General features: G+C 40.9%; 2 protein-coding genes across 2 annotated transcripts in view; both read left to right on the forward strand.

Annotated features, from left to right (window-relative positions):
• Nucleotides 1–10,532, forward strand: part of LOC118324141 (plexin A3-like) — a 20,341-nt gene extending 9,809 nt beyond the window's left edge. Inside the window, exons 2-15 of the mRNA XM_035656296.1 lie at nt 1,895–2,037; nt 3,225–3,380; nt 3,608–3,708; nt 3,859–3,925; nt 4,129–4,275; nt 4,401–4,560; nt 4,859–4,962; nt 5,852–5,948; nt 6,034–6,111; nt 6,728–6,840; nt 6,966–7,135; nt 7,218–7,430; nt 7,587–7,737; nt 8,429–10,532. Coding sequence (XP_035512189.1) covers nt 1,895–2,037; nt 3,225–3,380; nt 3,608–3,708; nt 3,859–3,925; nt 4,129–4,275; nt 4,401–4,560; nt 4,859–4,962; nt 5,852–5,948; nt 6,034–6,111; nt 6,728–6,840; nt 6,966–7,135; nt 7,218–7,430; nt 7,587–7,737; nt 8,429–8,524 — 1,796 coding nt within the window. The 3' untranslated portion in view covers nt 8,525–10,532. The remainder of the gene's footprint in view (nt 1–1,894; nt 2,038–3,224; nt 3,381–3,607; nt 3,709–3,858; nt 3,926–4,128; nt 4,276–4,400; nt 4,561–4,858; nt 4,963–5,851; nt 5,949–6,033; nt 6,112–6,727; nt 6,841–6,965; nt 7,136–7,217; nt 7,431–7,586; nt 7,738–8,428) is intronic.
• Nucleotides 10,533–11,568: 1,036 nt separating this feature from the next.
• LOC118324142 (plexin A3-like) overlaps nt 11,569–13,660 on the forward strand; it is a 10,844-nt gene continuing 8,752 nt past the window's right edge. The window contains exon 1 of the mRNA XM_035656297.1: nt 11,569–11,600. Within this exon, the coding sequence (XP_035512190.1) occupies nt 11,569–11,600 (32 nt within the window). The remainder of the gene's footprint in view (nt 11,601–13,660) is intronic.

Below are 13,660 nucleotides of genomic sequence, written 5' to 3' on the forward strand. Positions count from 1 at the left end.
GTGTTAAACAGTACATTTTTGTTAATAATAGAATATGGGCTTTATTTGAATATGTATGAACATGTAATAAAAACAAATACATATTAAATAAATAAAGATTAAAATATAAAAATACACAAATCAAAGAAAATCAAGACGGAAAATACTAAAATAAAGGTGTAATATAATAATTATACATTAGTTGTAGTGTGGACCCATGAAATACTCTCATGGAATACAACAAAGTATGATTCTCCTCATGTCCCCTTGAGGTCCTCCGATCTGTATATTATGTACGTATAGTATATAAACATATAATATGTTGATTTCCATATATCTGCAGTGTCAGACTGTCAATGTTTAATGTCCAGACTATAGAGTACCATAATATTTTACTGTTGTTGATCTAATGCAGCACAACAGGAAGTAGGCTACAAGTTTGTCCGTTGTCACTCAAGATCCTTTTTCTTTACCTGCACACTGGGAGGACAGAATTTAATTAGCAAGGAAGATATATATAGACCGGCCTGAATCCCATATCTTTCTATCTATTCAACATCTCATGTCCTGTTCCTGGTTCTGGTCCGTCATTTTAATCAAGAGTCCATATACATTCTGTTTTAACTGTGATTCATTTAATCTATTTTTACAAATCAGTTGATCAATTTATCAAATAATCAAGCAGAATAATCCATAATGAAGAATGATTCGATAAGTTATTGAGCTCAACCACGCTCAAACATTTAATGAGGTCAGAATAATCAGATGATAATGTCAATAAAATGATGTTTAACTTATTCTATAAACAATAATAACGCTTATGAATATTTGTTATTTAGGCCAGTACTAAGAGAACATTTTTTGGTGGGAAATTACGAGAATAAATCGTTAATTATTACGAGTAATATAGTCTATAATTATTACAAGAAAAAAAGTTTTTAATGAGAAAAAAGCTTCGATAGAGTTATCAAGTCTCGTGAGCAGTCTAACCAATCAGCATGCCTCAGCCTGAGCCAGCAGCCGCGTTTGTCTCCAGTCGTACCGTATCTAGTCCATCAGTTAAACTAACGTATTGATCATTTCGTCACTAGTTTGTCTGCTACCAACAGACTGACATTCTATAACTTACTACTGTTTATTCTCGTAATATTACGATTTTTTTTCTCTTTAGTCTGGCCTAACCTTCCAACAATCATACTGCTGTTTCTCGTATATTGTCATCAGTCACTGCAGGATTACATGGCTTTGTTATTCTTGTGGCCTAAAATGTCTCAATTTTTGCAGCAGATTGTTTTTTTTGTTTGTTTTTAGGTTTTTTTTTATAATACAATAAAAGTGGCAAAAACCAAAAAATTGTTGAATGTTGTTTTCATGATAAATTGAAGCCCATTTGTTTCAGAGAACATAAATACAACTTTGGATGGGCTCCAATGTGGTAGACGTATGTATCTTTGACAGTAGGACACTTATAAAAACAAAAAAAAACAAGTAGTTAATTATTCAGCAGCGCAAATAATATTATCTAGCTAATGTTAGCAAAATGCTAGATAACATTACGTAAGTTGAGATGTGAATATATGTCTTTATCTTTTAACCATACTTGCTATTTCATAACTGAATCACATTTGTGCTGCATCATGTTGAACTAGAATCATTTTTAGTTTGAAAAGACCAAATTCTTACTCAGAAGTCATAATTTTAATTTATTATTTCACAGTTACAACATAAATATCCAGAATTGTAACTTTGACTATATACTGTATATGTCTCCATCTTCAAAATGTATCTTTTCAACATAGATTAGCCTAGCACATAAAAGGGGCGGGGCTTTTGAAGGGTCAATTAACGTTTAAGGCCCTCAGTATGGAAATAAAAATCTAAATAACTGTCTCTCTTTCCTTTCCTCCCTGTCCAGCCTTTGCAGAGCTGCAGACGGACATCCAGGAGCTGACCAACGACATGGACGGAGTGAAGATTCCCTTCCTGGAGTATCGGACCTACACCATGAGAGTCATGTTCCCTGGAATAGAAGAACACCCCGTCCTCAAAGAACTGGACGTACGTACAACAAATGTCCCTCCATTACCCAGAGAACAAACACCGGGAACATTACAGAAACAGTCCGAGCTGCTCTTAAAATCTGTGTAGTGGAACAGAACAACCCTCTACAGCGTCTGGGCCTCGGTGCAGCTTTAATTAAGCGAACCCAGCGGGAAGCTCTGGGCCGCTGAGCCTCCATTCTCTGCATCCACAGACATGAATTAGATTTTCTCAGTTCCTAATAACTAGGTGTGGAAGTACATCAGTCTCTGGCTGGAAGGATTTCCATGAATTGGATGAGAAATGGCAGAAAAGTTTCTTTTCCTGAAGCTCTCAGTGGAACCAGTGAAACTCCAGAGGTTTCCTGTCTCCTTAATCCAATCTGAATCTGTTTAATGTTATTATTTCTGTTTAATCCTTGTCCTGGTTTGGATTTATTGAGCTTTCTATGGAAACTAGGTTTATATTACAGTGTATACTGCAAATGTCGATGTGAGCTTCAAAAAAGTCGTCCATTTCGAATTTAATGTGCAATTTTGCCACAATTTTTGCCATTTCCATGACTTGTATTTTAACAAACTCCTTCTAGGGACAAAAATCACATTTTATATATTTTTTATATAACGTATATCTGCACGCAGCCCTGCTGTAACCCTAATCCTAACTTCAGCACACCTTCTCCATTCTGCCCCAAATATTATCTTTATAGTCCCTGCGCCATCTACTGACTACAGTAACATGATAACAGTACAATACCCTTGTATGTATGTAACATGAACACAGTTCACATTTTGGCAAATTGGCACCATTAATATTATTGCTGAATTAGCTATTAGCAGCTCATGTTAGCAGTGTCCCCATGGATGTATAAACAACTATCATTGGATTACTGACACTGAAGAAAACGTAATAACATGATGATTCACTGGAAACTTCTACTCTTATAAAGGATACACTTTTATTCACAATGTGCCAATGAGGTAATGATATCATCAGGAAGTAGAAGTACAAGTACCTAAAATTTTACTTAAGTTGAGTACAAAGACGACAACGTTTACTGCAACAGCAATTGTGTCATGAAAGAGAATTTTTAGATAAATTTGGACAGTAAATCTGAATAAAACTTTATTTATTTCAATGTGTACAGTGAGACCAGTGTTCCCAGTTATCAGACACTAACTGTAAGATGTGTGTGTGTGTTTCAGTCTCCAGCCAATGTAGAGAAAGCTCTGCGTCTGTTCAGCCAGTTACTGAACAACAAGATGTTCCTGCTGACCTTCATCCACACGCTGGAGGCTCAGAGGTCGTTCTCCATGAGAGACCGAGGCAACGTCGCCTCGCTGCTCATGGCTGCTCTGCAGGTACCTCTTAACAACCTCTTAAATTAACCAGCTGATTTAATATTCATTAATACTTACTAATGGTTGTTAATCGATGGCCAGTGGCTAACTGTTCATCTCTGTTTTTAGATGTTTTTAGTGTTCATATCCATTAATAACTGGTTAATAGATATTTTTTACTGTTAATATCAGTTAATAGCTGCTTATCAGTAGATAAACTGTTATTTATTTAATATTTGTCTCTTCAGGGTCGTATGGAATATGCTACAGTGGTGTTAAAGCAGCTGCTGGCCGACCTGATTGAGAAGAACCTGGAGAACAGAAACCATCCCAAACTGCTGCTGAGGAGGTCAGAACACCTTTAAAAACAAACTGCAGACAAAAAAAGAGCAAGAAGTTATTCTGCTTTTCTTTACATTTTATTATAACTTATAACTCCATGTTACAGTAGAGACGGCTGTGTTGAGTAACCTTTGACCTCTGACCTCTGTGATTTTAGGACAGAGTCTGTAGCTGAGAAGATGCTGACAAACTGGTTCACCTTCCTGCTGCATCGATTCCTCAAGGTAACCATCACCTCATCATTTGTCCGCTCTTTCCTTCCTTCCTTCCTTCCTTCCTTCCTTCCTTCCTTCCTTCCTGTCACCAATCAGATCACGGCTACAGTTGATTTATTCCCAGGAGATGAAGGAGATTGGTTGAATCCTGCTGCTGATGAGTTTACAGGAATAACTCTGTCTGTCTGTCTGTCTGTCTGTCTGTCTGTCAGGAGTGTGCAGGTGAGCCTCTCTTCATGCTGTACTGTGCCATAAAGCAGCAGATGGAGAAAGGGCCGATCGACGCCATCACCGGAGAGGCTCGCTACTCTTTGAGTGAAGACAAACTCATCAGACAGCAGATCGACTACAAACAGCTGGTAACACACACACACACACACACACACACACACACACACACACTCCTGTTTTCCTCACTGTGGTAGTGAGAGTGTAATAAAGTTCAGGCCAATGACTCCTGTCCGTTTGTCTGTCTGTCTCTCAGACTCTGATGTGTATCCCTCCGGAGGGCGAGGCGGGGACGGAGGTGCCAGTGAAGGTGCTGAACTGTGACACGGTGACTCAGGTCAAAGACAAACTGCTGGATGCCGTTTATAAAGGAATCCCGTTCTCTCAAAGACCTCAGGCCGACGACATGGACCTCGGTAACTATTTACTTCACAAACTTGTTAAATGTTAAAGGATCCATCAGCCTTCTCACTGTCAAACCAACTGTTCCTAATTTACATCAAAGATCCAGTTAATGTTAATGAACTGACTGATCTGATATTTTATTTGCAGACGACTCTGTAGTATTTTTCACAGAAATTTTAAAGTATACATGAGTCTGCTGATCTTCTATTTTATTACCCACAAACTTCATGTTTAAACCATAGCATTCTAAAACAGCTAACGTAGCTTAGCTTCTCCAGAAACAGACTAACTTAATATTTATGTTTTCAGAGTGGCGTCAGGGTCGACTGACCAGGATCATCCTGCAGGATGAAGACGTGACCACCAAGATAGAGAGCGACTGGAAGAGACTGAACACACTGGCTCACTACCAGGTAGGCACACATTTATTACCTTCATAATAATATTATACCTTCTGTTTTCAGTCATGTTTGTTTGTCTTTCAGCAGACATCTGATAAAACCAGGTTATCTGTCTTTGTCTTTGCAGATATTCAGTTAATTCATTTTCTGCGTTGGGATGTCTGAAGGAGTTTTAAAGTGGTAGACAATTTGAAACAGGATGCATAATTTAATTTAATCAATTTAAATAAAATATCTTGTTCTGTGCTCAATGGTTGAAAAGCTATAGGCATTTTTGTAAAATAAAGTATATTGTTTTAGTAATTGTACATATTAAAGTTTTTATTTCCAAATGTTAACACCCTGTTTCTCAGTGAGGCCATATTCACTTCATTAAAGAACAGATTATTTGACCTTTATTTTAGTAGGAATATTCCCATTGCAATTCAAACTCTCTTTAACAGGGAGTTGTGACCGAGCCAGCAACGTTTCACATTATGATGTGAGTTAGCAGTGTTCAGTAAACTGTTGTTCTGGATGAATTTGGACTTTTCTGAACTACTGTTTCTCTCTTATTGTCTGCACATTGACAAGACAATCAAGGCCTTATTTGACCTATTTCAGTCATAAGCAAACTTCATAATCTAACCTAGAGAGCCATGTCACTGTCATGCTGTATTTTAATGCAGCTTCAGAAGCAGATTAAAAGCTTTAAACTTTAACATTTTCTCTCACTGGATGACGATAGTGGGAGTCTGAGTGAGTTCTGGTTCTTTATCAGCTCCTGTGGTGGCACATGTGGAGTCTATCCAGATTGTGAACGGGATAAGAATCGACTGAGTTAGCTGACTGAATGGATAATTAGTCAGCTGATTGATGGAGCGATTGGCTGATTGACTGATTTGTCACTGTGTGTTGCCAGGTAACAGACGGCTCCCTGGTGGCGCTGGTCCAGAAGCAGGTTTCCGCCTACAACATTGCCAACTCCTTCACCTTCACCAGATCGCTGAGCAGATACGGTACAGGCGCACACACACACATTAGCTATTAGCTGATAATTAATCAGAGAAAGTGATTAACTCCTCTCTCTCTCTGCGTCCTCAGAGTCGTTACTTCGAACGTCCAGCAGTCCTGACAGTCTGAGATCCAGAGCTCCGATGATCACCCCAGACCAGGAGACAGGTAGGCAACTGCAGCAGCAGTATTTGTAGGGAATCTATCAGAACCTCATGACTCAATTCTGATCCAATTTTTTGCAGACGTATTTGTAATGATCCGTAATTAAAATAAGCTGATGAATTAACTTCCATTATCTTTTATTTACGGACTCAGATACTTACCAATAAAAGCTGCAATCGACTTTGCAAATGTTACTACTACTCTACTGAACGTTAATACTTTTATGGCACTGACTGAACCGCGTCAATACGGCTGAGTATCAGAAAATGCCCTCATTTGGTACCAAATTTCAAGACCAACAGAGTAAAACAGTGACGGGAAATTTTTTTATACCACGAGTCTGCACAGACAGCTAAGTGAACTTTGTTCTACCTGTTAGCTAGCCAGTACAGCTAACCTGTATCTGTTTGTCTATGAGTCCGTTCACCTTCTCGCCAGATCGGGGGACGGAGAGCGTTTCAGATGACATGGGGTTGTTTACAGATCGACAAGTAAAAGTTGACGGTGGATGCATTTAGTTTTCTCCCACCTCTAAGTATTAGTAGTAGTTGTGAGCAGTTACTGCAGGCTGTATACTGTGTGCACTGCACTGTACAGTATATATATTGTGTGTTTTCAGGGACTAAACTGTGGCACCTGGTGAAGAATCACGAGCACAGTGATCAGAGAGAAGGAGACCGAGGCAGCAAGATGGTTTCTGAGATCTACCTGACCAGACTGCTGGCTACCAAGGTAACACAAAGTGGTGGACTGAGGGACGTTTCCATCCATAGAGGCATTTCTGTGTAAGTGGGTTTTTGCATCTAAAGTGAAACATTAATTTGAAATTTGAATTATGGCTGTCTTCCCACCACTAGGGGACGCTGCAAAAGTTTGTGGACGACCTGTTTGAGACGGTGTTTAGCACCGCCCACCGAGGCTCTGCTCTCCCATTGGCTATCAAATACATGTTCGACTTCCTGGATGAGCAAGCCGACAAACGACAGATCAGCGACCCGGATGTCCGACACACCTGGAAGAGCAACTGGTGAGAAAATCCACTGATAATAAAGACACAAGTTTAAAGACAGTTTAAAGAACTAACAGATCTTTCCTCTCCGTGTCTGCAGCCTTCCTCTCAGGTTCTGGGTGAACGTCATAAAGAATCCTCAGTTTGTGTTTGACATCCATAAGAGCAGCATCACCGACGCCTGTCTGTCGGTCGTCGCTCAGACCTTCATGGACTCCTGCTCGACGTCCGAACACCGGCTCGGCAAAGACTCTCCGTCAAACAAGCTGCTCTATGCTAAAGACATCCCCAACTACAAGAGCTGGGTGGAGAGGTAGCTAGCATGCTAACCAGCTAATAAACTGTAATGCACAAAATAAGAACTGGGTGTAGATGTGGCTAACTTATCATGGGTAAATTAACCTTAAAGCAGCACATAGCTTGTTGATGCAGTTAGTAAAGTTACACTACGACTGTGTGTCCCCTGTAGGTACTACAGGGATATTGCCAAGATGCCCAGCATCAGTGATCAGGACATGGACGCCTACCTGGTGGAACAGTCCCGTCTCCATGGCAACGAGTTTAACACACTGAGTGCGCTCAGTGAGCTCTACTTCTACATCAACAAGTACAAGGAAGAGGTGAGTGTGTTGGTTGTTGCAGTGGTCGTCAGGGTCAGGTTTGATATTATATTTTATTTTTTAACAATGGAGACATGATTCAAATGAAGTTATACCCTTGAAAGTACATGTAAGGGGTGTAAAGATTTACTGATACATCAGAAATTGGTTGTAATGTTATAGGTGTGACTACATCGCTACTCAGACCCCTGGGTTGATTCTAAATGTACCATAAACTGATGGTCTGATTCTAAAGTTATGGTTTAGTTTACTGAAGCTTTGCTGCAAACAGTGTCTTGTGAAAGGTAAAAGGTCAATGCCAGGGTCTCACCACAAGAGAGACTAGAGTAACGTTAGTGCAGCGTGGCTCCCCAGCAACAGCAATCAACTGGGCGGGGTCTTAGGTAATGATGGCAGGAAGTCTTTTTTCCAACTTTTGTCATTTTGAAGAAAAAAATACTTGTCTTTTCTAAAAATCTATGTATTTGAAGGTAAACAATGTAACCTTTGGCTTATTTTAATGTAGAATGGAAAATGTCTACAATAAACAAATGTTAAATGGTACTGTATCAGATTGCATCATATCGATTTGTTCCAAATGAAAATGCATCGTCGCTGAATCATGTCGTAGTCCATGTATCTGGATACCTATCGGATCATCTTAGAAGGGACAGGAGCACACTGCTATAATTTCTTTCCTCTGTCTCGGCAGATCCTGACGGCGTTGGACCGGGATGGGTACTGTCGCAAACACAAACTGAGGCACAAACTGGAGCAAGCCATCAACCTGATGTCTGGGAGCAGCTGAGAGGAGGCAAAGGACGAATGGACTGATGGACCGATGGACTGATGGATGGATGGGGGGATGGGAAAGAAGAATGGGGGATGGGGAATTGAGGGCATTTTGTTTTTCTGAACTGTTTTAACAGTCAGCTGAACTGCTCAGTGTTGGACCGAACTGACAGCCACAGCTCCGGCCCTTTACGAATCAATCTATCAGCAATTTATTTGTCAATTGATTGATCGATTGATTTGAAGACTGATTAACTGGCTGGCTGGGCCCCAACTACCTCCGTTCGGTTGGTTTTTTGGGGTGGAAAATCAGTTTCCAAACCGATTTGGATACATTTACGACATGAATTCAACGCGTTATTGCAAATAAACTAACCTTCTCGATGCATCTGTCGGTTTGGATTTGGATGTAAATTCACTGCAGGTGTAAGCAGGGATCAAAGTAAAGGGGGCGTGGCTGTGGAATGACCTGAAAACTAGGCTAAAGACTGTGTCAGGTTTCACCAAACAATGGATATGGCGTGAGGACTGATCGACCTGACTTCAGGATTTGCAGCCTGGTACGGATGCTGGGTTGAAGAGCAAAAGGTCAAGTCAAGTTTCCGTCAAAGCTATGGACTTCACCATGAAAGGCTTGTTCTGGTCTGAAGGATCAAGAAACTAAGCTGTGTGTCCGAAAGTCACAGTGAAATTGCAGCAGACTTGACCTTACCTAAAGAGCCTCATTGTAGTCTGGACAAATCCAGGCTGAATATTAAAAGGTCAAGTCGAGGCTCAATGCAGAAATTCGAAGCCTCTTTACTGATGTCTTTATTTTGGCCCCGTTTATCCTCACCCTGAATCCTTCGCCTTGTTTGAAAGGATCCTGATTAAGACGTTCAGGTCAAGCTTTAAGGAAGGAAGTGTCACAGTCCATCTTGAACTTGTTTGCGAAGGATTCAGAAGGTTGTTTCAAGCTTTAATAAAGGAGAAGGAAGCAAATAAATTGATGTCCCAAAAACTGATGGCTTGGTCTGACCATGAAATCACTGCTTCGTCTCGAAATATGTGGAATCTAGGTGGAAAATACGGGAACTGAATGAGCTGAGACAATTTGACTTGACCTTGGACTGTTCAGCTTCAGCCTCGTCAGGATCTAGAAGTTTCTAAGTTGCTGTTTTAAATAACCACTTAATGTTTTTTCTCTGGACAATCACTCTGTACCACAGCACACTGAGCCCGATGCCTACTGACCGACCAGTACCTGTGTCCATAAACCCGTCCTCTCCTCCCGCCATCTTTTTTTCCTTTCCTTCCCTCCCCAACTCCTCCAACTTTGCTTTACCCTTGTCCTAATTTCGTCTATCTTCCCCTTTTTCCATACATTTCCTCTTTCACCCCACTTTTATTCTTCCCTTCCCCTCAACCCTGCTCCCTCATTGGTCAGTCATGCTGGCCTCTGGTCATCCTATTGGCCAGGAAGACTCTTTAGTAATTTACTGCCCGACCAATCAAGACTGTGGAATTCACCGGAATCGTGAATAATTAAACAGAAATGAATCCAGAATTACATTTTGAATACATTCCAGCACAGGCACACCGGCAAGGTCTGTAAATAAGCAGGTTGACTTGCGATATTTTCAGAAGCGAAGAACTTCTGAAAGTGGACTGACTGGCAATTTTCAGGACCAGAACAACCTGGAAAATGGGGTTCTGGATTCAGCACCAGTCAGATCGGTGCAGATCGCTTTATCGTCAGACCTTGCACATACGCCCACATACAGCCATGCTTTACAGCGCCATGCTTACCGTGCCCAGGGGGAAATACTGTGCAGAGCTACAAGCCCAGTGCCATGTAAAGACCGGACCGGATCACGTCAGAACTGGACCGGACTTGGACCAAACCCGGATCAAAAACAACCTGGAATGGGGTTTTAACCGGACCGTACTCAAGAACTTTTAAGACTTGTGGCCATAATTGTAAACAACAAAAAAAGAAAGATGATAATAATAATAATGATAAAGTATAAAAAAGAATACAAAAAGAAAGGAAAAAAAGAAATATTGAAATGTTAACATGTAATAAGAACTTTGTGGATTTGACAGTATGGATTTTAAGGAGCTGAACTTGTATAAAGCTGAACATTATGCTACATCAGAGTCTGGAGGAAGAGAGAGAGAGAGAGAGCCAGGAGACTGAGACCGAACCAACCCCATGATCACACCACCGGACTAAACCGGATCGAACCGGAGTTAACCGGACTGTTTGGAACCTGAACTGAATCTCAGCTCTGTGTGTCGAAGGTGGAATACAAACATTTTTTGGTACTTTTTTTTGCCAAACTGGATGTTTGTTTGAAAAGAACAGGAGGGTATTAGACGGAGGGGTGGACTGGAGGTTCGTTTGGAGGGGTTAAATTGTTGCATGTGTAGCTTCTGGTGGAGTCTTTTTTTTGATGAGCTCTTGTTGCGCTCTTGTACATCCTAAAGAAGAATGAGGGTGCTTTCACACTGCCAACTCAGTCTACAACCTTTAAATTATACTTCAGTCCACCTGGATGGTCCAAGACAAGCAGCAACCCTCTTGACGCTGGTAAACAGAACAGACAAAGTTCGAACCAAAACTGAACGCAGTGTGAAACGCTCTCATTCTCTGTATGAAATGTAGGATGAAGGACTTTCTAACATGGCAACGCTGCACCCCCTCATCCCCTCATACACCTCTTTCTTTCTGTGGTTGAACATTTTCACTTTGCACAGCTGGATTGTTTATATTGTTCAAAGGTCTATTTTAGGTCCAATGTTTGTCAAAATTATAGTTCAACGATGATACTTGACCTTCTGAATCCACACTGCTGGCACCAGTGACTTAAATCAGAATTTTTTTGCTCATATGTGACTCAGATCTGACAGCGTGATCAACATAGACCACATGATCTGATCTTGACTGGTGGGGCCACCTTCATATGTTGTCCAAATCAGATAAAGGTCTGAATTTTTGTAGTCTGACCAGTGCCTGAATTGGGCCGGTACTCACCAGTACCGAGCACTTCTTATTGGGTACCGCCACCTGTGGTGAGCATGGCCGTACCCACTACTGAGGTTTCCATACGGTATAAAATAAAATAAAAGTCATGAAATATTTGCCTAAATTACCTTGGTGCCTCCAATCTCCGTCTAGCAAGTTCAGTGTTTGAATCTCAGTATTTCTAAAACCCTGCGTACAGCAGTGCTGTTGAGGTAATCTTAAACATCCACCTAACATCTCTGTGTAAACACACAGCGTAACACTTAGAACACTGAAAAAAGAATTTAAAAAGAATTTAAAAACAGCAAAACAATCAGGGCTGTGCTGAATTAGGGTACTGGTACCTTTTTTGGTCCAATCCAGGCACTAAATGCGACCTCAGTGTGACCTATACATCACTTTTGAGACCTGTTCATTATGAAATAATCAGATCTGAGCAATAAATCAGAATTGAGTGCTAATGCTTGCAATGTGAACGAAGCCAAAAACCTTATGCAAGCAAAATTCGTCTTGCAAATTACTTAATTTCACTGTCCACAGTCAGTATCAAAACTACTTTCATTTAATAATCTGAATATTAAACTTTAAACATCAATAGTTTACCCATCTGTACGTATTTCCACTTCTGTTTGTAGTTTTTCCTGTATAACTGCTGCAGAAAATGGAAACCATGTTGCGTTGATGTGTTTAAAAGCACCGTCAGGTCTTTGAGACTGTGCATGCAGGCAGGTGTGTTGAGTGAAAACGTTCCACCACAGCTGAAGCGTCTCTCTTTTGGCTCTCTGCGATGCCATAAAGCTACAAAGCACCTTTTTTTATTGCTGTTGTTTCACTGTCATTTGAATCTTTGGGGCCAAAAGGACTTAAGTGAGGAGGAAGAGTAGGAGGAGGAGGAAGGGTCCTGATAAAAGACTGCCTTTTAGATGATTAATTATAGAACAGGGAGGGAAGCCACTACCATACCAATACCACTGTTCATCCAACCTGTGTGTGTGTGTGTGTGTGTGTGTGTGTGTATACTGCCGCAGTGGAAACTCAACCATTAAATCACTGATCGTATCTGCAGCTCAATTAAAAATCTTTCTCTTTACAGTCGCGCCATGTAAATCAGCAGATCGCTATCTTCAGTACTTTTAAAATCTCTGATCAGATTTTTTTTTTAAAGATAAAAATCTCAGATCGGCCTTTAAACTCAAAGTCATCGATAAATCGAGTAAAACTGAGTGTCTTTAGTTGTGTCCTCGTCGCCATTTTGATCAGAATTTACCTCGTCGGCGAGATGGGAGTTAAGGAGCAGTTTCTGTCAGCATGCTGAAGGGTGAGGAGGGGGAGGAGAATGTAAAGGAAGGGAGAGGGATGATGCATAGAAAATGTAGAGGAGGAGGAAACGCCCGCTGCATGCTGAAAAGTGAGGAAGAGGAGAAATTACTATTCGATTGCGGAGGAGGAGAGAGGAGGTTCTATCAGGCAGAAAGGTTAAGAGGAGGAGGAGAAACCCTCCTGATGTTCTGCAAACGCAGAGAGAGAAATAAAGAGTAGAACACACGAGGATCAGGATGAAAGAGGAGGTCAGAGTCTCTTTTTGCATGCTAACATGAGAGGGAGGAGGAGGGATGGAAGGAGATGCTGCTGGAATACTGAGAGCAGGAGTGAGGGAGGAGAGAGGGAGAATACTGATCAGGGAGTAAAAGACGGAGGCAACGTCATCCATCAAACCAGCTGAGGAAGGAAAGGTCTGTGAGAGGAGGGAGGAGGAAACACTCCCAGTGCAGAGAGCCGAGGAGAAAATGGCCAAATCCAAGATCCAGGACTGTTGAAATACTTGTCCCGGTCCTGGATGACCATCAGGTTCAGGCGTCTAACAACACGTTATGTAAGAAGCAGCATGAACACAATATGTAGTAAATTATTATAAAACAAATGTTACAGAATGCTGGAGTTGGACTTTTTATGATGAGAGTGTAATAATATGCTTCATTATGTAATAACCAACTAAACATAATGTTAAATTAAACTCCTGTGATGGAGTTATCGTTTAAATATTAAATATTTCTAGCAGGTTCGACTGCAGCAGTGGTCTGTTGAGACTCTTCCCCTGAAAAACTGCATATAATACTACATATTGTGTTCAGGCTGTTTATTACA

This window comes from Morone saxatilis, unplaced genomic scaffold, assembly GCF_004916995.1.
Source record: "Morone saxatilis isolate NCDOM2014 unplaced genomic scaffold, NCSU_SB_2.0 Contig15, whole genome shotgun sequence".
NCBI classification, from domain to species: Eukaryota; Metazoa; Chordata; class Actinopteri; family Moronidae; genus Morone; species Morone saxatilis.